A 23,217-nucleotide genomic window follows, 5' to 3' on the forward strand; every position below is an offset into this window, starting at 1 on the left:
TAACCCAAACCTACACTCTAATGTACAAGAATCGTCAACGCCTGATGTAAAAAGCAGTACACTCTCCTCTCAACAAACCACACCCAAATCATACCTAAACACCAAAGAAGCTTAGCTAAGCAAATTTCAAATGTTGACCTATTATAGGACACCTGACCTACACCAGACAGTAGAGCTGGTCCCATGATCAGAAAATCCTTAACAAGAGCACCCAGTAACAATTCCTAATCGGACCCCTTAAAATTCCAGGGTGTGGTAGTCCTTCATCATGATCACATGAGTCTTCATTTAGAACAAAGGCCAAGGCTGCATGGCCCCTTCAGAGGACATGGTAACACTAGATGTCATCTTTAGAGGTGACCGTGGTGTGGTCAGCAAAGCTGGTCAGGAGTTTTCAAAGTGTTTAGAAACTTACAATGAAATCCCTGGATTGGATACTGCCAAGACCAAAGCCTTGTCTTAGCTACCTTTTCTGGGTTATTCTACCTTCTCTGGATCCTTCTGCTCAATGCTAGATTTGATCTCGAATGTCTTGGAGTTGGTGTCATCCAGAGACAAGGGTCAACATAGAGTCACTGAATATGCCGCCTGTGGATTTTTTACTTCCTAAGCTGATAAAATAACTCAGTGGGTAAAGTACCTACAGCTGAAAGAGCTGTCTCACCTTCACAGCACAGGTGTGCATGTCAGCAGAATAAAGTGCGTTCCACGAACCTGAATAATGCTAACATCTGTCATGTGCAGCGCTATGAAGCCACAAAAGAGTGGCAGCCAGCACTGCGAGTAGAGATATTTATTCCGAACGAGTTGTTGTTGAACTGAAATCGGGATTGTGAATTTAAGATGTATGCTAAAACGATTGTGAGAAAAGAGCACATAATCTAAACTAACTTCAGCTTGCAGGCCCCGTGAATCCCAGACCACTAATCATGGGATGAATCTCATAGGGCTGAGTAAATCACCCTTCTGCTAAGAGGGTGTTACCATGGTCCCCAGATGAAAATATGGTAGATCAAAATGGACTATGCATCCCCACTATCTACTGTTGCTGAGTTTAGGAAATGTATCTGCCAAATGGATATATCTTAATACTGTACTACAGCAGATGCAAAACCAACCAGAGTGACCAAGGATAAGTGGGTGTATTTTGTATGACATATGTGTAAAAAATATTAATCATTTACCATTACAAACACTCAAAATATGATTAAAATGTTGTTTTCCAAAGTCAGGAAACAGCTGCACTACACAAATAAATTTAAAAAAAGCTCAGTTCCTCCCCCAGGAGACACATCTCACTGCTGCACCAATGGTCTAGCCAGCTCCCTTACACAATAATAAAACGCCAGACACCCTGGATGCAGCTACAATCAACCATTGCTGATGAATGTGATGGCTGGCCCTCGTGTCCTCTCCTTGTAGAGTACACAAGCTCAGTGTGTCAGCAAAAGCTGCATCTGCTACACAGAACAAATGGGCCAAAAACTCCCAGCTGGTTTTTGAGCCACGTTTCCTATTATGTTTTTACTTGTCTTCAAGTAGCATTTCTAAAAACAATATGCAAAGAGAGAGAGGGAGTTTATTCCCGTGTGTATGGATGTAAGTTAATGAAGATGCTCACAGGAGAACTAGGATTAGAAGTAACCTCCCCTGGTTTCTCAGATCACCACGTGGGCATGGCTCAGATTGTGGCAATCTGTGTAGGGTGAATTGAGAAGAAATTTAACTCCATACACCTGGTGTTCTCTTTCTGATCGAAAACAAAGGAGGAAAGACGCCAGCGAGACTAGCTGCTACAAACACCAAAGAGACAGTCAAGAGGCATAACTGTGACCACAGAGGCAACCAAACACAAATACACTTTCTGCCAAAGACATCAGTGTGACCATTAGCTGCATGTGCAAGGGGCACTGTCATTTGAAGATACCGATGACACCGCCATCCAGAAACACCAGAAAAACTGTCAACCAGCAATATAAGCACAACCACCAGCCAGACGCACAAGTGAGACTGTCAGTCAGCAGTAATTAGAGGTTCTCAGTCAGAGACACCAGTGATCTCCCTTTCCGGAGGCCTGGGGTACTCTGCAGGAGATAGGAGAATTTGTGTTCTTGTGGAATGTATGTGCACAAGCTGGTACCAGTTGGTGAGATAGGGTGAGAAACATTTCAAGACAGTGCCCGAAAATCCAATACATGTTTTCAGAGCTGGATGCTTGACTACGTCCAAGGCTAAGTCAAGCAGGACCATGAGGCAGGAGTTGTTCCTGTCACTGAGGAGATGAGTGTTGTGGATTACTAAATGTGTAGCTTCTCAATGCTGCAACAAGCCAGAAGCCTGATTAGTAATCCTGGAGAAGAATGTTGTTGCTGATGTGGTCCTGTAACTAGCTAATAGCTGTTTTCTAAATTATTTTTCCTATGAATTAGAGGTGGGGAACAGAGCAGATGTGTATGAGGTCAGCTGGCTCCAAGGATGTATTTTTAGTAGTGGAGAGAGCTGCTACCTTAGAGGTATCTTTTCTTAGGGCGGCGTTGACAATGTGGAGAAGGTTAGGAGAGTCTCTTGAAAAATATGATGATAGAAGTCTTCTTCTTAAGAGCTTTCTTTGAGAAGGTATTGAATATTGCAGCAACCCATGAATGAGGCTGTATTAAATGGGGTACAAATTGCCGGTGAGCCATCTACCAAGTTCATGAGCTAAACATACCAAGTGGATCAACAGCCAGACACACCAGAGAGATTGTTAACCAGAAACCCAAGTTAGTGCATCAGCCAGAGACAACACTGAGATAGTTAGAAACACCTGAGAGACTATCAGGGGCAGACATCAGTGAAACTGTCAGCAAAATACATCATTGAGGCTGTTCACCAGAGACAAAATTGAGACTGATAGCTGGAGACAGCAGTCACACAATCAGGTAATTAACAGCAGCGAGTCAGCGAATCACACCTGCAGTGAGAGACGGAGGTAGCATCAAGCAGAGACAACTGTAATACTGTCAGAGAAACCAGTATATCATATGCCAAAGGCACATCAGAGACCCCAGTGAGACCTCCAGCCACAGAAACAGGTAGATGGACACCCAGAACCGCTGGGCGGACAATCTTGGAGATATCAGTGAGACACTGGTGAGAATGCTAGTCAGAGACACTACATAAACTGTCTGCTGGCCAGACACCTCTGAAGGCGCTGTCAGACACACTAGTGACACCTTCGGTCAGACACTCCAGTGAGACATTAAGGCAGTCAACAAGAGCCACCCTGAAAAATGATGCCAGTTAAAAAAATCAACCAGCCTGTCTGTAGGAGGAAGAGCTTAAAGGCAGAGCAATGAAACCATCAGAATATACTTACGTTATATATCTACTGAACAGCCCCCCTCATCCTCCATTTCACCTCCTATCCTTCTCTCTCCCCAACCCTGCTAGCCCCCAACAATGATTGCTTTCTTTTGTTAAACCTCATCAAAACAATCATTGACAAAGCATCTAGCTTTTAATGTTGATATAAAGTTTTGCATACAAAGGTGTTCGTTTAGAATGCAGCAGCCTATATATGGTGAGGTATGTACACAGTTATAATAGAAACACACCTTGTTAAATGTTTTATTGCATTTATTGCCCTATAACTTAGTAATGTTTTGTGCCTGTGCAGAGTTGCTCCATCACTCAGTAATCCACGGCGCATGTTCACAGTTGCACTACCCCCCAGTAACTGGTAGTCCGTGTTCAGAATTGCACTTATTTTCACTGCATGTTCTGATTTATACTACTATCAAGAAATCCTTGGTTCCTGTTCAGTTTTGGAACCATTGCTTAGTAATCCATAACGAGTGTTCAGATTTGTCCCATCACTAGGTAATCCTTAATGCATGTTCAGGTTTGCACCTTCAGTCAATAAATAGTGCATGTTCACATTTGTCCCATCACTTAGTGATGCTTAGAGCATCCTCGCATGGGTTCCATTGCTCCATTACTCAGTAACCATAAATTCATATTCAGATTTGCACCATAGCTCATTAATTTTAAATGTGTATTCAGATATGACAGTCACTCAGAATTCTCGAGTGTCTGGCTGCATTCTTAAGTTTCTGAAATATTGAATGTATGCTCAAATGTACACCTTCTCGTAAATCCTTCGTACATGCCAGATCTGCACCATCACTCAGAAATCCTAGTGCATGTTTAAATTTGCCCCATCACTAAGTTATCTTTAGTGCATGCTATCTTTATATGTGTCATCGCTCCTTTTTAGCACATATCCATATGTTCCCCATCACTTAGAACCCCTCCGGCAATATCACCATCTCACATAAATAAATGGTGATTGTCCAGCTGGAGGTTTCACCATCACTTATTGTGAGTGGCTGTCTAGATTTGCTCTTTCATTTGTAAATCTGACCTGCGTTCCCATATTTACACAATCACTCATTAACCATTTGTAAATATTCCGATTTTTATCAACACTGGGAAATCCTTAGTAGTTGGTTACATTTGCACCTTCAATCCGTAATCCTTCATGATTGTTCAAATTCTACATCACTGGGGCAACTTTATTGCATGTTCAGAGTTGCATCATCACTCAATTCTTAGTAAACGCTCAGGTTTTCACCATCACGCAGTAATCCTTAGCGGACGTTCAGTTGTTTACCATCACTCAGTAAACATTAGTGAGTGCTCAGCTTTTCCCCATCACACAGTAATCATGATAAGTGCATAGTCAGGTGTGCACCGTGACTCAGTAACTCGTAATACATATGTAGATTTGTACCATCACGCAATCATAAATGTATGTTCAGGTTTACATCATTTTTACCCCATCTTCCACAATTCTCAAACGTCTGCCAGGAATTGCACCATTATTCCAAAATCCTGAGTATATGTTCACCATTAGTGTTCCCATTGCAAGTTCTGATTTGTCCAATCACTCGGTAAGCATTAGTGCATGATTAGATTTGCACCATCGCTCACTATATCTCAGTACCTGTCCATCTTTGCACGCGCACTAAGTAAACCTCAGTGAATGCTGATATTTTCACCATCACTCAGAAATCTTCGACTGCTTTCCCAGTTTTCACCAGCATCCATAAATCTCGAACGCATCCACAGGTTTGCCTCACTACTCATTAATTCTTAGTTTATGTTCAATTTTGCTGCATTGCTCAGTAATTGCATGAGCAAATGCACATTTCTAGAACCACTCAATGATCCTTGGTACTTGCCAGATTGCCCTAACAATGCATATTTAGATTTGGACAATCACTTGGTAATCCTTAGTGCCTGGTTAGAAACACCTCATCCCAGATTTTTAAAACAGTCACGGAAAGCAGCGCAGCAGGAAAAAAATGCTGTGCTGTGTGACAGGGAGAGAGCCGGAGAGCGCCATATCTACAGAGCTATGGCTCTCTCCTCCCCTCTCTAGCGCCAGGGGCAAATTTTAGCTGCCGTGCACCACGCACACACCTTTACGCCATAGTGCAAGTGTGTGTGCGTGAATCTAGCATAGGTTTTGTACTGGAAGGATACCCTTCCAGTACAAAATACTATGCTGAGAAACGCTTTAAAACTTTTCCTACTTTGTATGTGTGCTGCACAGTGCAGTACACAAAGGGACAGATTTACAAGGCCCTAGCGCCACGGAGCGTCACTTTTAAGGACTTTTTGTGGCTTAACGCCTCCTTGTAAATATGGGCCCCTCCAACGCAGTTTTCAGTGGCAGAGGGGCGTGCAATGAGTGTTGCTGTGGACGTTCCACTGCAACACGCATTGCTTTCGACGCTGCCCCAGATTTACGAGAAATCGTAAATTTGTGGCAGACCCAAAAAATAACACCACCCCAGGAGTGGAGTTAACATGGCGCAACGAGGAGAAATACTTTTATCCCTCCTCGGTTTTGCATTATGCAGCACACATAGAAAGAGCACAAGGCAATGAATGATTGATTAAGTGCAGGAAGGTGTCCCTTCCTGCACAAAAAAATCATTAAAAAATTACGATTTGGTACTTCTATGTGTGCTGCAGAATGCTGCACACATAGGAGTGCCAAATCACCAATGTAGATGTTTATGTGCAGGAAGGGACACCTTCCTGCACATAATCAATCATTCATGGCCTTTTGCTCTTTCTATGTGTGCTGCAAAACATTTTTTGTAAATCTGGGCCAAAGTCTGAAAAGAAAAGAGAAATAAAAAAAATCTCCTTTTAACGCCTCCTTTCTAATGGCATAAACATTTGGCACAAAACCCTTTCTACTAATTTTTGCAGATAGGGGTTTGCGTCAAAATGCATGGGTGGTTGCGTGGGAATGCCAATGCACCACCCATGTAATGCCCCTTGGTGCTAAGTAACACAAAGCAATGCTTCATGCTGCTATGCATTACTTTCACGACACTTTCCAGTGCAAAACAAGTTTTGCACTGGAAAGTAAATTAAGGAAAAAGCATTGGAACTTATTTACAAGCACCCATGCACCACCGGAGCGTCACTTTTTTGACACAACTGTGGCGCACACTTCAGAGCTATATCTACAAAGCCACGTAAAGTCACCCTGCGTGGCATTTCATGGCCTTGTAGATATGATGTGAGGCAATGCAGCACAAGTTGCTGTGTTGCCGCACACTGCGATAGTGAGGCATCTCATGGGTGTTACAGTGGGTGTTACCACATAAAACCCATGCCATCTGACACATTCCCAGATTTACAACATGCTTTAAACCTAGGAATGCGTCAAAAGTCTACGCCTCCCCAGGGAAGGCGTAAGAGAGGCACAACAAGAAGAAATAACATTATTTCTTCTCTGCATTCCTCAGCACACATAGAAAGAGGAAAAAGCCTTTATTGGTTGTTTATGTGCAGGAAGTTGTCCTTTCCTGCATAAAAACAATCATTCCTACAATGCAGACACCCTCCCACAATGGTGCAAGGGTGCCTGCGTTGGGGCATGGCAGCCAGTGGTGCGCCAGTGCAGTAGAAGAGGACAGAAATGCACTGTATCTTATAAATATGGTGCATTCCTGCCCTATTCTTTTGACGCAGGGCAGTGCAGCAAGAAGGCTTGTGGTGTTGCCCTGAACCAAAAGATTATAAACGAGGCTCATTTTGTGCTGATTAGCATCAATTTTGTGGCACTAATCCAGCGCAAAATGTTTGTAAATCTACCCCAGTATCACTCAGTAATTCCCATTACATACCTAGATTTGCTCCATCATTCTGTAATACTCAATGCATACTGATATTTTCACCATAACTCAGAAATATTGAGTGCTTGCCTGATTTGTATCATCACTCATCAACCCTCAGTGCGGGCTCAGAATTAGAGCATTGCTCTACTGCAGCACTTAGAACAACCCCCCTCACGTGTTTTGCTCCTTTGACCCTCAACCCCACACAACATGCTGTGATGCTGAGGATGGCAATGCTTTGAACAATGGGATGGATTTTTGGCAGCTTCATTGCTCGAATTAGCTGACACAGGAGATATTTGGATGTTACAAAGCAGAAACCCAGAACCCTTGCCGCAAATTGTCAACAGCTGCTAAGTCTCAGGCCGAGGAAGAACAGTGGTAAGCCCAGAAAGGGGCCATCTGGCTGTCATTTGACCCCTCAGCCCTCCTCTGAAGTGAGTCCAACTCCCTGTTGGATAAAAAGAAGTGCTGATCATGCATTTATCTGCAGTTCACTGACTGCACTTGAATGCTTGATTCAGAGATTGGCCTTCGGCCAAAGGTTTGAGAACTTCAGTGATGCCTTCTTGTATGGGACAAGGCCGGCCAGTGGAGCTTATTGGAATAATGTTAAACCACCTGCTAATTATCCCCACACCTGTACCGGCACCTGCTGCTGTCATCTATTAAACATGCCTGCTCTGGTTTACAATAGATAATTACAGTAATCTCTACAAAAACAAGCCTGCTGTAAATACACAGGCCTTTTTCAATCCTGTAGCACCAATGTTGGAGGTGGCACATTCTGGTTGGCTGAGATGAGGCCCTAAATAGGCAGAACCTACTTCTCCTATCAGAGGTGGGTGATTACATTCACTGTACAACCTGTGCTCACTCTTAGGTAGTTTGGAACAGAGCAGTCAGGCTTATCATGGGGGCAATGTGTAAAGCATTGGCAGAGCATGTCCACACAACAATTACACTGAGCGTCACAAAAAAGACTGCACATGAGGTGTATATAAATAAATATTCAACATACAAATTAATCACATTAATTAACACAACATGAACAACATGTAATTCCTGGCATCAATCACATTAGAAATACACCTAGAAACTAGAAATATATAGTACTAGGTCCAACTGTGTTAATATGACATTAGCAGCATGTACACGAGAAAAAACAGTACTTTCCCTCCCAGTACCCTCATGGGGTACAACCACGCTGGCAGCATGAGACTCACTCTCGCGATAACCCCAATTTAATAACGAACAAATATAAGATGCATCCCGGTTCCCAACGATAGCAGCAATGTGTACTTACAGAAAATCTCAGCACTTTTAGGATAGCTCTGCAGCCTAGGCTGGACAAATAAACTTCAAAGTCAACAGCAATAGTAAGCAACGTGCATGGCACCCCTGCCGTGGGGTGTAGTCAAGCCTAGGCAATCACTCCCATACACTCACTCCACACTGCTAGGCATGCCACGAATATCAGGCAGGGTAGTATACACACACTTGTACACACTCACTTCCAGCACCCTAAAACTTCCAGCACCCTAATGCGGTGCTCTGACATTCAGCAGGTGAGTTGTCAATGAGTTCGCAGACCGCTATAGGACCCAGTCCATTCCTGCCCTCCAACCAGTTCCCACCCCAAGAGCTAGAGATGTAGTAACATTTCCCCATATACTAGGCTGCTTGTGGCCGGTGGTTACACTTATTCAGGATCCCTGGGCAAAGGACGGGGGAAGAAAGAGAGAATGGCTGATCAGGCAACAGACCACAAATGGAGGTTTGGCCACAACTCAGGAAGTTCACTCAGGGGTCTCCACACCGGTCTTCCGGCGCGGGTCCTGGTCTGCAAAACATGTGGGGAGGGTCACCTTGGGACAAGCTGTTCACAGTGGTGCCCAGCCGAGCCAGACACTCCAATGCACAAATAGTTACCAATTCCGTGCCTCCCAGGAACGGAAGCACCACGTCTTGGGTGCGTTGATTTGGACCACCCCAGGTTGCAAACGAAGAGTTACCAAATTCTGTGCCCTCCTGGTATGGGCACAATATTTGTTGCGTGATGGCCTGAGTCACACTAGATGATTCCGATTGCACACACATAGTGACCGATGTAGTGCCTAACTGGAATGAGGCACAACGTATGGTCTGCGATGACGTGAGTCACACCAGTCGATTCTGCTTGCACATGAAAAGTTACCAATACATGCCTCCCTGGAATGAGGCACAACATCTGGTTTCAATGACTTGAGTCACACCAGATAGTTCCGATTGAGGCACAACGTCTGGTGCATGATGACTTGAGTTGCACCAGACAATTCTGCACGCAAACAAAAAGATATCAATGCAGCACCTCCCTGGAATGAGGCACAATGTTTGGTGCGCGATGACTTGAGTCACACCAGACATGTCTGAGCACATGATTAGTTCCAATCCCATACCTCCCTGGAATGAGGCACCAGCTGTGGTGTGCGATAACTTCAGCTGCACCAGACAAATCCAGTTACACACACACAGACGCAAGTTCAGCCGTGCCACACAAGGTAGAATGCAGTGCTGCTCCGGGTACTCCCTCACCTCCCAGGGTCGCCACCAGTGACACGGACACCTCACACAATGAGCATGTAGTTGGGTGTCGTATGATACTAATGCGGCAAGCTCGACAAAAGTGGGCTACACGGGGTCCCACAACCTGTGAATCCACTCACAACCAACCAGACGCTTACGTGTGTCGTGGCCCCATGATGAAGGGCCACACTCCTTGAATGCAGGCAGTACTTTAAAGGCTCTGCACTAGGCAAATCCGGTCTCCAGACGCAGTACTTAGTTCCACACTCACACCGCTGCGAATCCAGCAGATGACGTTGATGCGTAGGAGGGCACTGCTCTCCAGATGACACAGGTAGAAGGTGGAGGTTCCTCGCAACAGGTCTTTGATGTCCCTGAGACTGCCACAAACAACAGGAGGCAAGCCAACCAGCCCTTGGAGAGCATATTCAGAGTGCCAAGTTGCAGCAAGCAGTGTGCACAGGCGAGCCACAATGCAGAAAGGGTGCACAGTCCCTTCCCAGGGCAGTAAATACTCCTATGCACAACAGATTGCTCTGGTAGTCTGCCTCTTAAAGTTCAGGGTCTCCGTCTTGCATTCCTGCAAGTGTATCTCTAAATGCTGAAGTGTGGTACCCCTATTTATAGTGGTGTGCCTTTGAAGTTGGTGGTGGTTCAAAGGGTTCCCCTTTGAATCACAGATGTATCCCCTAAATTTCAGTCTTGTCTGCCATGGGGCCATAGAATGTAGATCTTAATCTTTAGTGGGGCTATGATCTGGCGCCAAGAGGCCAAGTGTCAAAGCCTCTCCCTCCAATCTATCCATTCAGGCCGTCAAATGGCAGAGGTCTGTCGTTCCAGTTGCTGTTGCTGAGGAATGCACTGATGTTTTTCCCCCAGTTTCCAGAGGAATGAAGCTAAATTAAAAAGGCACACAACAGGAGTCTTAGAACATAGAGATGCCCACTTTCTAGAAATGTCATTTCCAAGGCATTACTGAAAAAGCCACCTTTACCACTGGAAAGGGTTTGTCATTGTGAAACCAATGCTAGTAAACATTATGAGGCTGCTCCACTTCAATCCACTTTTAGAGCTAGGAATAATTGTGAACTTTTCCCCATATTACCCTATAAGCAAAGCAGCACTCAGTGGTATTGAAAACACACATGGGTATTTTTCACACCCTGGCAGATATGCCACAAACCTGCAAGGTCAGGCTGGACTCAAAGTTTAAGAACACAACGAAGGTGCAAGTGCCCCCATACAGGCCTGCTGTGACAGGCTCAGTATATATATATATATATATATATATATATATATATATATATATATATATATATATACATCACTGTGCAAGTGTGCACATACTGGTAAGATGTGCCAGCCTCAGCATGTATATGAAAACACCATTGTGCAACTGTGTACATGCTGGTAAGCTGTACCAGGCTCAGTATGTATGAAACCACCATTGTGCAAGTGTGCACATACTGGTAGGCTATGTCAGGCTCAGTATGTACCTGAAAAAACCAATGTGCAAGTGTGCACAAACTGGCAAGCTGTGCCAGGCTCAGTATATATGAAACCACCACTGTGCAAGTTTGCACATACTGGCAAGCTATGCCAGACTCAGTATACACATGAAAACACCAATGTGCAAGTGTTCACGGCCAGGCATGCACACTTTCACACTGTACTTACAGTTGGAAAGCATCCAGGGCCCTAAGGCTACTCCAAGAGGATCAGAAAACCCCAGATAGGGAAAACCCACATGAGCGTTCTCCCCTACCAGGGCATGGGATACCCTTGTGGACGTGCCCTGCCTACCACCTGCTTCGCCCTCTGGGGGCTGCTCTAGGGGTTGTGGAAGGCCTACTCGGGTTGGTTAAGGTGGAGGAAATGCCACCCTAAGCGCAGGCGCATCTACGCCTCCATCGGCCTGCACCATCAGGCCTAATACATGTTGGTTAGGCTACTCTGGTGGGTGGCACTCTGTAGGAAGCTAGCCTGGTGTGTGGTGGGTACCTAAGGTACTTACACCTTATACCAGGTCCAGGTATCCCCTATTAGTATAGTGTAGGCAGTAACTAGAAGCAGGGCTCTCCAGAGGTAGCTGTGGATGAGCAGTCAAGGCTTATTTAGGAGACATGCAAAGCTCATGCAAGACCACTGCAGTCACACAGCACTTTCACACATGAAAGAAAGCACTCAACGTTACAAAAATAAAGGTACTTTATTTTAGTGACACAATATCAGAACATACTAGAGATGCAACCCTCCAGTAGCAGGTAAGTAACACTAAATATACACTAGTTATCAGCAATAGGCATAGAAAGTGAAAGAAAACAGTGCAAATGCACTTAGACAATAGTGGAATGCTAACGCAGGACCCCCACCTAGCAAAGTGGAATGTGTAGAGGGGGGGGCTGGGGATACTAGGAAACCCAAAGGTGAGTACCACAGTGCCCGCTAGCAAACAGGGGAAAAGGAGGAAATGACTAGATTTTCCCCGAACCACCCAAAAGGAAGAAATAGAAGAAAATGCAACACCCAGACAAGACTGCAAGAAACCAGTGGTGGATTCCAGAAGAAGAAGAAGACCTGTGGAAGAGGTCCAAGTCCAGAAGTCACAGAAGAGTCCAGTGGAGGCAGGAGCCACTACCCACAAGTCTAGCACTGCAGGAATTGGTTGTCAGTGATGTGACGAAGGTCAGCACTACAGCCCTGGAGTCGGTGAAGAGTTCCTGAGGGTTGCACATGATGTCCCATGCCGGATGAAGAACTGCAGTTGGATTCTGGTGCAAGGATTCCACCAACAAGCCTTGGCAAAGGCAAATGTTGCGGTTGGCATAAAGTGAAGCTGAGGAGGACCAGCAAGGCCCAGGAGGACTCAACCCAAGAGGGGGAGTCACAGTGGACCCTCAGTGACACAGAGAGCCCACAGAAGCAGAGGCAACACCTAAAGGAGTCCCACAGGATGGGGACACAGGAGTCGCAGAAGAGTCCATGCAGCATGGCTGGAGAAGGGTCCCACACCACAGGTGAACCATGCAGAGGGCTATGCGTCACAGGAAGGAGTGCTGGGGCCTGGGGCTACACGGAGCCTGAAGATCCCTTGGAGGAGATGCAAACAAGCCCTGGCAGCTGCAAGAGATGCGGTTCACGGGGGTACTGTCCTTTGTGGGACGGCAAGGGCTTACCAAAGTTTGGCGCTAGTAGAGAGGACCAACAGGACTACTCCAGGCCACTACCAGTGATGCAGGATCCACGCAGCTCAGGATGAGAGGAGGTCCACGCAGCTGGTCGTCCTTGCAGTTGGTGTCTGCGGATGCAAGGGAGTGACTCCTTCACTCCTAGGGAGATTCCTTCTTCCTTCTCATGCAGACTGAAGACTTGCTGCCCTCGAGGATGCACAGCCGGGGAAAAGTTGCAGAAGCTGGAACGAGCCGGGGAAACAATGTTGCAAGCAGAGTCTTCGACGTGAATGCAGATTGTTGGTTCCTGGAGGGTCCAGTCACGGTTCCAGTGGCTAGAAGTTGAAGTAAGGTTGCAGAGGAGTCCTGCTAGAGTCTTGCAATACGAGTCTGAGGAACTACTCAAGAGAGAGACCCTAAATAGCCCTGAAAGGGGGTTGGTCACCTAGCCCGGTGACTACCTATCAGGAGGGGGCTCTGACTTCACCTGCCTGATCTGGCTACTCAGATGCTCCCAGAGGTCCCTGCCGACCTTGGATTCAAGATGGCAGAACCCAGGGAACCTCTGGAAGAGCCCTGAGCACCACCCCTTGGGTGTTGATGGACAAGGGAGTGGTCATTCCCCTTTCCATTGTCCAGTTTTGCACCAGAGCAGGGACTGGAGGTCCCTGAACCGATGTAGACTGGTTTGTGCATGGAGGGCACCAAATGTGCCCTTCAAAGCATACCAGTGGCCTAGGGAAGCCACCCCTCCCAAGCAATGTAACACCTTTTTCCAAATGGAGAGGATGTTACCCCCTCTCCCAAAGGAAATCCTTTGCTCTGCATTACTTGGCTTGAGCTGTTCAAGCAGCAGGAGGGCAGAAACCTGTCTGAGGGGTGGCAGCATCTTGGGCTGCACCGAAAACCCCAGAAGGCTGGTAGGAGCCGTGATTGGGGTCCTCTAAGGAACCCCCAGAGTGCAGGGAATCATACTTCCAATACTGACAACAGTATTGGGGTATGATTCCAACATGTTTGATATCAAACATGCCTAGGTTCGGAGTTACCATTATGTAGCTGGACGTAGGTAGTGACCTATGTCCAGTACACTCATAAAATGGCATCCCACACTCATGAAGTCCATGAAAATGGCACTGGAGTTCGTGGGGGCACCTCTGCTAGTGCAGGGGTGCCCTCACACACAGGTACTTGCACATTGTGCTCTGGGCTAGGAGGTCCTGCCATAGGGGTGACTTATAAATGACCTGGTGCAGTATCCTATGGTGAAAAGAGTGCATGCACCCTTTTACGCAGGCAGCAATGGCAGGCCTGTAGAACACTTTGCATGGGCTCCCTATGGGTGGCATAATACATGCTGCAGCCCATGGGGGATCCCCTGGAACTCCAATGCCCTAGGTACTTGTGTACCATATACTAAGGACTTGTATATGGGGGCACGAGTGTGCCAGATGTGGGTTGAAAATTGTACAAGTTACCATGTTAGAAGGGAGAGCATAATCACTGGGGTCCTGGCTAGCAGGATCCCAGTGAACACAGCCAAACACACTCACAACAGGCAGAAAATGGGGGTAACCATGCCAAGTAGTAAAAGGGTCCTTTCTTACAACCCTCGAAGAGGGAGGGGAGTGGTTACCCTCCATATTGCACTTTTCTCTAGTCCCTGTCTTTGTGATAATGCTGTGGTGACAGATGGTGTGGAGTCGCACTCTTGCCCCAGTATATAACAGAATAGTTACAGCGCCCACTCCACCCTGACCTCAACGCACGGGGACCTTCTGCACCTGAAGCCACAAAGCTCTGCTCCATGATTCAGAATGAGAACCCCTCACCCTGAACTCGGAACACAATAACCTCTCTAAAGCATGGCCCTCAGCGAACCTCACTTGGAGCAGTGATGTACAGACCCACGACCCAACCTATGTTTACAGTCCAATGAACCTCAAAGCAAGACTGAAGTTGGACCAGTCTTTTCTTGTCAGATGGCCTTTAGTGCATCTGTGAAAAAGCCCTCCCGCCCCACCTGAACCATACTTCTTAGACATCCCAGTGACTGAGGCTCTGAGGGGACCAGTATCTTGTCTTCCTTTTAAAACTCCTCATACTGGTAACCCCAAAAGGCCTGCACGATATTGTGAGAATAAGAGACTGATTAGAACCTGAACCAGGACTAAGAATCAACGAACCGGCACCAGGACCTGGACTTTGGCACCAGGACTCGAAATCAAAGAACTTGAACCATAATTTGGAATCAAGAAACCTGAATCTGTACTTGAATTAAAAAAATCTGCACCAGAACTCAGTATCAAAGAACGTGCACCAGTACCCAAAATCAAAGAACCTTAACAGGACTTGTGATCAAAAAACCTGCAGCAGAACTCAAAATCAAAAAACGTGCACCAGAACTTCGAATCAACCTAAGCCAGGACTCAGAATTAAAGAACCAGTATTCAAGATAATCAAACCCACACCAAGACTTGGACTCAAAGATCCTGTACCAGGATTTGGAATCAAAGAACCTGACCCAGGATTTGAAATCAAACAATAAGAACCAGGACTCGAACTCAAAGAACCTGCACCAGGACTTGGAATCAAAGAACCTGAATCACGACTAGGAAGCAAAGACTCTGCACCAGGATTGTGAATCAAAGAACCTGCACCAAGAGTAGAAATCAAAGAACCTGCACCAGGATTCCGAATCAAAGAACCTGTATTGGGACTCAGAATCAAAGAACCTCCATCATTACTGGGAATCAAAGATCCTGCACCAGGACTCTGAATCACAGAACCTGCACCAGGAATCAGAATCAAAGAACCTGCACGAGGTCTGGGAATCAAAGAACCTGAATCAGGACATGGAATCAAAGAAACTTCACCAGGACTAGCAATCAAAGAACCTTCACCAGAACACAGAATCAAAGAACGTGAATCAGGACTAGGAATCAAAGAACCAAGACTAGCATTCAAAGAACCTGAATCCAGACTAGGAATCAAAGATCTTGCACCAGGACTAGCAATCAAAGAACCTAGACTATCAATCAAAAAACCTGCACCAGTACTCAGTATCAAAGAACCTGCACTAGGACTGGGAATCAAATACCCTGAACCTGTATTAGGATTCAAATAACCTGCACCAGAACTGGGAATCAAAGAACCTGCACCAAGAGTAGGACTCAAAGAACCTGCACCAGGACTCGGAATTAAAGAACCTGTATGAGGTCTCGGAATCAAAGAACCTCCACCAGGACTTGGAATCAAAGAACTAGGACTGGGAATCAAAGAACCTGCATCAGGACTGGGAATCAAATATCCTGCACCAGGACTCGGAATCGCAGAACCTGCACCAGGAATCAGAATCAAAGAATTTGCACCAGATCCGGGAATCAAAGAACCTGAGTCAGGACATGGAATCAAAGAAACTGTACCAGGTCTAGCAATCAAAGAACCTGCACCAGAACGCGGAATCAAAGAATCTGAATCAGGACTAGGAATCAAAGAACCAGGACTAGCATTCAAAGAACTTGAGTCCAGACTGGGAATCAAAGATCCTGCACCAGGACTAGCAATCAAAGAACCAGGACTAGCAATCAAAAAACCTGCACCAGGACTCGGAATCAAAGAACCTGCTCTAGGACTAGCAATCAAAGAACCTGAATCAGGACTGGGAATCAAATATCCTGCACCAGGACTAGCAATCAAAGAACCTGCACCAGAACTAGCAATCGGAGAACCTGCACCAGGACTCGGAATCAAAGAACCTGCACCAGGACTCGGAATTAAAGAACCTGCACCAGGACTAGCAATCAAAGAACCTGCACCAGGACTCGGAATCAAAGAACCTGAATCATTTCTAGCAATCAAAGTACCTGAATCAGGACTAGCAATCAAAGAACCTGAATCAGGACTGGGAATCAAAAATCCTGCAGTAACAATCAAAGACCCTGCACAAGGACTAGCAATCAGAGAACCTGCACCAGGACTCGGAATCAAAGCACCTGCACCAGGAATGGGAACCAAAGAACCTGAATCAGGACATGGAAACGAAGAACCTGCACCAGGACTGGCAATCAAAGAACCTGAATGAGGACTGGGAATCAAAATTCCTGCACCAGGACTCGGAAACAAAGAACCTGCACCAGGACTGGCAATCAAAGAACCTGCACCAGGACTAGCAATCAAAGAACCTGAATCCGGACTGGGAATCAAAGATCCTGCACCAGGACTCGGAATCAAAGAACCCGCACCAGGACTCGGAATCAAATAACCTGCACCAGGACTAGGAATCAAAGAACCTGCACCAGGAATAGGAACCAAGGAACCTGCACCAGGAATAGGAACCAAAGAACCTGCACCAGGACTCGGAATCAAAGAACCTGCACCAGGACTCGGAATCAAAGAACCTGCACCAGGACTAGGAATCAAGGAACCTGCACCAGGAATAGGAACCAAAGAACCTGCACCAGGACTAGGAATCAAAGAACCTGCACCAGGAATAGGAACCAAAGAACCTGCACCAGGAATAGGAACCAAAGAACCTGCACCAGGACTAGGAATCAAAGAACCTGCACCAGGACTAGGAATCAAAGAACCTGCACCAGGAATAGGAATCAAAGAACCTGCACCAGGAATAGGAATCAAAGAACCTGCACCAGGACTAGGAATCAAAGAACTTGCACCACAACTTGGAATCGAGGAACCTGAACCAGGACTTGAAATCAAAGAACCAGCACCAGGACTCGAATTCAAAGAATCTGCACCAGAACTCAGCTCCAAAGCTCTTCCACTGCTGCAGCATCCCAGCCGTGCACCCCTTCTGCTCCAGTAGTTGCAGAATCCCAGCTTAGGTAGGTGAGAGCGCCCCCTGCCGGACTCACCTGTCCCAGGATGCGCTCTATCTCGTCTTCAGTCAGCGAGTCCCCTCTCCTGAGCTGGGTCACGGCCGTGGGCTCCGCGGGTTCCGCTCCGTGGCCCCCGGGGGCCCAGCCCTGGCACAGGAGTACGAGGAGCAGCCCCCTCCAGCACCCTCCCATCGTATGGAGCTGGGGTGGAGGATGGGGGTACTGGGAGCTGCTCGAACCTAGACTCACAGGTGTCTCTTTAGTGTCTCCCTGCAGTCTCTTCGTCACTGTATGTCTCTTTTTTGTCTCTTTAGATGTGAAGTTTTACAATCTGCACACTCCTCGCTCTCTGTTTGGTGTCTTAAAGTTTCTTTGATGACTCTAGTTTGTGTCACGCCCCTCTCATCGACCTTCTCTCTTCGGTCTCTAACACCGTCTCTTTCTTGACTCCTTGAACTGCTCCTTGTCTCTCACTTGACTTTCGTTGCTGCCAAAGTCTCACAGACTTGCTCGCACCCTTTCTCTTCAGTGTCTTACACACTTTGTTTTGGACTTCGTTTCTTGACTCATCGGTTTACTCAGTTTCACACAGTAAAGCCCTGCTCCCTCTCTGGTGTCTCGTACAATCGCTTTCTTGAGTTTTTGCTTCTCTCGGTATCACACAGCCCGGACTCACTCGCTAGTGTCTTACACGGTGTTGTTTGTGCTTCGGTCTCGCGAGGTGATTCTTACTCCCTCTTTCTTGAGTGTCTCGCACAGTCTCTTTCTTCACTTCTTTCGGTGTCACACCGTCCGTACTCATGCGCTAGTGTCTCACACAGTCTCGTTCTCACGCCGCGATTATTGCTCCCTCTTCAGTGTCTCGCACAGTTTCTTCGCTAAGTCTCACCCGGTATTTCTTGCTCCCTCTTCAGTGTCTCGCACAACCCCTTTCTTGCCTCAGTCTCCCACGGTGTTTTTTGCTCCCTCTCTCTCCAGTGCCTCGCACAGTCTCTTCTCAGTCGCACCCGGTATTTCTTGCTCCCTCTTCAGTGTCTCGCGCAGCCTCTTTCTTGCCTCGGGCTCACGCGGTGTTTCTTGCTCCCTCTCTCCTCAGTGTCTCGCGCACAGTGGTCCGCACGCGCTAGTGCCCTGGTGAGGTACCCTCCACACTCAGCCCCTCTCCCTCTCTCTCCTTCTCTCTAGCCCTGCGCTGCGGTTTCTTTGTTCCCGCTGAAGCTCGCGGCTCTAGGGGAGGGGGTGAGCCTTAAGAACAGGAAATATGAATATTTTGTTTTCCACAAGTTCACAGTCCCAGAGCCAGGGGATGTACTTGGGGCCAATAAACAGAGGCTGCTGCCGCGGAGGGGCGAGGATGGATGGGTGGGTGGATGCCTTTAAAGGCGCCTCCCTGAATTCCACAACTACTCCCCGATTGCACTGACATTAAAGGACGGAAAATAAACGCAGCTGTTAAGTGTTGTTTTGTACTTTTGTACAGCAGTGGCCTGGGTTCAGGTGCCGTGGCACTGAGGGGCATATTTATACTCCGTTTGCGCCGAATTAGCGTCGTTTTTTTCGACGCAAATTCGGTGCAAAACTAACGCCATATTTATACTTTGGCGTTAGACGCGTCTAGCGCCAAAGTATGGGCAAATAGCGTCATTTTTTTGCGTGAACGCCTTCCTTGCGTTAATGAGATGCAAGGAAGGCGTTCCCGTCTAAAAAAATGACGGCGACGCAAATGCGTCATATTTATACTCCCGGGCAAAAATCACGCCCGGGAGTGGTCGGGTCAAAAAACCCCACATTTGCGCCACTTTTTAACGCCTGGGTCAGGGTAGGCGTTAAGGGGCCTGTGGGCTCAAAATGAGCCCACAGGTGCCCTCCCCTGCCCCCAGGGACCCCCCCTGCCACCTTTGCCCACCCCAGGAGGACACCCAAGGATGGAGGGACCCATCCCAGGGACATTCAGGTAAGTTCAGGTAAGTATACATTTTTTTTTTGGGTGGCATAGGGGGGCCTTATTTGTGCCCCCCTACATGCCACTATGCCCAATGACCATGCCCAGGGGACATAAGTCCCCTGGGCATGGCCATTGGGCAAGGGGGCATGACTCCTGTCTTTACTAAGACAGGAGTCATGTAAATGGCGTCTGGGCGTCGTTAAAAATGGCGCAAATCGGGTTAAGACGATTTTTTAGCGTCAACCTGACTTGCGCCATTTTAAGACGCCCTAACGCCATTTTTCCCAACGCCGGCGCTGCCTGGTGTACGTGGTTTTTTTCCACGCACACCAGGCAGCGCCGGTCTGCTTGCGCCGGCTAACGCCATTCAATAAATACGGCGCCCGCATGGCGCTTCAGAATGGCGTTAGCCAGCGCAAAATTTTTTGACGCTAAACTGCGTTAGCGCAGTTTAGCGTCAAAAAGTATAAATACGGGCCTGAGTGTTTACTCCTCTGCAGCGGCCCGCTTATGACCGGCGTCCAGGCACGTGCGCGGCGGGAGGGGCGGAGGACATCAGAGCATGTAAACATCAGTTAGGCCATGTGTGTGGAGGGGCGGCCTGAGGCGCGCGGCCCCGCTCTTCACACGCACCGTGCGGGCTTTGGTCCTGCCAGTGGCAGGCTCCGATGTAAATAATGACGCCCTTCTTTCATGTGCCTTGCACCTTTGTAGATGCCCGTATAGCGCCTTTTAATCTGCCTTACGTCCTCGGGTAGCGCTTTGACACTCAGGCTTTGGTTTCACACCAGCCCACCCCCACAAGGCCATTCTGTCAACACTCCCACAGAGGTCTTCTCATTCCAAGCACTCCTGGGGACCTCTTCCCGTCTGCGCACGCGCCCCGAAAATCTAAGGCATGGTTCTATATGATAATATAATATAATGCAGTCCCTAAATGTTCTCTCTCAGGACCTAAACGAAAACCCGGCATTCCTTTCATCCTCCTTGAAGGCCTTGTCACTCTGGCACTCTTCCTGGAAGCCTGTTTTCCTTTGCGTTTTTTATTGAATTTTGAACATCTCGGGATAGAGATATCTCACCACTGCATTCCTTGGTCCTCACTGCAGAGGCCGCCTGGCTCCTGGATGGCCACAGACCCCTCTCGCTCTAGAAATGTGTGACTCTATCTCACTCGAGAGCAGCGCTGCCTAAACCTTTTAGAACCCGGACTCAATTTTAAGCATGATAAACTTTGCGACCCACCTACCTTTAATAGACGTGAGTCGGGGAGAAGTTTTCATGTAATTAAAGCATCGTGTGTTAGCTCACTGTCAGTTGCAGACAGCACATTATCCACTGAAGTGGCCACTAAATTTGCACAGAGATGAAGTTCGACTGGTAAAACTATGGGTCTGATTTATGAAAAGATTGCCTCACCTTAGTGTCAGTTTTTGACGTCAAAGTGGTGCAAATGTACAAAATATAGGCCCATATTTATACTTTTTTAGCGCCACATTTGCACTGCTTTTTGACGCAAAAGCAGTGCAAACATAGAAAATACAATTGTATTTTCTAAGTTTGCGCCGCTTTTGCGTCAAAAAATGACGCAAATGTGGCGCTAAAAAAATATAAATATGGGCCATAGCTATATTTCGTAAGTTTGCGCCGCTTTTGCGTAAAAAAAAGATGCACAGGTGGCTCATTCTGTTCATAAATCAGTCCCTATGCTGCACACACATAATAATGTGGACATTTATAACTGCATCACCAAATAAAGTGTCTGGATTTCTTTTGTGTGCTATTGAAGTCTTTGCTTCCATCACACTTCAGAATTATTCATTTTTGAATTCCTAGCATCTGAATTTCTGTACAGTTTATTTACATGCATTTACAGGGCCGACCTTTGGGCGTTGCGGTGTGATCAGTGCAGCTGCACCTGGCGCTGGTGGGGGCCCTATGTTTAAACATAACCTGTGAGTTTAAAAGCACAGAACTTCCATGAGCATCCTGCAATTTTCAGGAAATTACTAAAATGCCAAGATAAGTCTGGTGATTAATGTTCCTACCGGTGAGAGATCAGCTTTTTGTATAGTGGCAGTTTTGACTCATCATAAAGTAGCGCAGAACAGAACGTGTATCATGCAGATCTGAGTGTGAGTAACTATGAGTAGCACATAAAACATGCATTTACAATGCAATGGGTTTCGCGATTGCTTGAGTTAAAGCTATTAGCGTTGTAAATTCCTAACTTGACTTTTCGTGCCACTTAAATTGAAAAGTAAAACAGTTGACTTAAGCGAGCTGATTTAAAGTGCCATGGCTGCCACGAGCGCTAAGGAGAGACACACAAGGAAAAAGAAGTTCGCTCACAGACAAAAGTATCGGCAATCATGCAATTATCCATGTAACAGGGGCTGTCTGCAAGGCAGTAACAAAACCACCCCAAGGAGAGACAAACATAAAGCATTTACCAATGATAACAAAGGATTTTTGAGAGGCAAGCCCAATTTGAGTGAAAGTGATGGGCGTGCGGTGGGCGTGGTTAAAAGCCCACAATACTTACAACAGGTCAAAGCGCTTGTGCGCTCAACCTAAAAGGTCAGTCAGAGAGGGACTATGGAGAGATCAGGGGCACTGTTGGAGATTGGTAGTAAGCTAATTTGTGTAGAAGTAGGTCCTGGGGCACCAAAAAGACTGTTGCACGGGGCGCCACCAGTGCTAAAGTATCCCTGTGTATTTACATTTTGTAGTATGTTACAAAATAATGACATCCTAGAGCTTTTTCTTTCACACCCTGTACCTCAGCAAGACTGTCACGTAATTGACTTTATTTTTTTTCTCTGGACGCCAAACGAGAGATGTTTGTAAACACCAATCCCTGTTTTACAAAATAAGCAGCAATTTGTCAGAAGACATAACCAGAAATTTGACCTTTGTCGTTGAAGCAGAGCAAATTGGACAACGTAAATACACAATCTTTATTTATTGCGTGGACTTTCGAGACCCAACAAAAATTGGCTCTCGACCCACAGTTTTGAAAACGCTGCACTAGAGGCAGTATGGCTCTAGGATTCTCACTGACCCATCTCACTCTAGAATCAGTATTACTCAATAACTATCACAACCCTATCTCACTTTGGAGGCAGTGAGGCCCTAGGGCGTTCAGTGACCCAACTTACATAGAGGAGGTATCAGGGCTTAATTTGAGCCTTTGGTTTCCGGTGTGGGGCACCTGCACTTATTTTTGCGGGCCGGCACTTAGTTTTCTGCATTAAGTATTTACTGCGCGCAAAAGACACATATGGGAAAGACGAGGAAGAGAAAGAAGGAAAAGCGTCACCAAGGGAGAAAGTAGAAAGCTGCAAGAGTGAGCTGAAGGGGAAGGGAGTGTCTGTAAATGAATTAAAGAAGCCCAAGATGGCTTTTGGATTACACTGCCTCATTATTATGTGCTCCCACATTTAATTGCAGCAGCCGCATTTTTCAGCACAGCTTTAGGTACCGGAACATTTTTATTTACAAATGAACCAGTG

At 46.7% G+C, this 23,217-nt stretch overlaps 1 protein-coding gene across 1 annotated transcript in view; it reads right to left on the bottom strand.

The window, feature by feature from the left end:
• Positions 1 to 19,077, bottom strand: part of CLEC11A (C-type lectin domain containing 11A) — a 49,988-nt gene extending 30,911 nt beyond the window's left edge. The window contains exon 1 of the mRNA XM_069200993.1: positions 17,794 to 19,077. Coding sequence (XP_069057094.1) covers positions 17,794 to 17,949 — 156 coding nt within the window. The 5' untranslated portion in view covers positions 17,950 to 19,077. The remainder of the gene's footprint in view (positions 1 to 17,793) is intronic.
• Positions 19,078 to 23,217: the final 4,140 nt, after the last annotated feature.

Source organism: Pleurodeles waltl, chromosome 7, assembly GCF_031143425.1.
Source record: "Pleurodeles waltl isolate 20211129_DDA chromosome 7, aPleWal1.hap1.20221129, whole genome shotgun sequence".
In the NCBI taxonomy this organism is placed as follows: Eukaryota; Metazoa; Chordata; class Amphibia; order Caudata; family Salamandridae; genus Pleurodeles; species Pleurodeles waltl.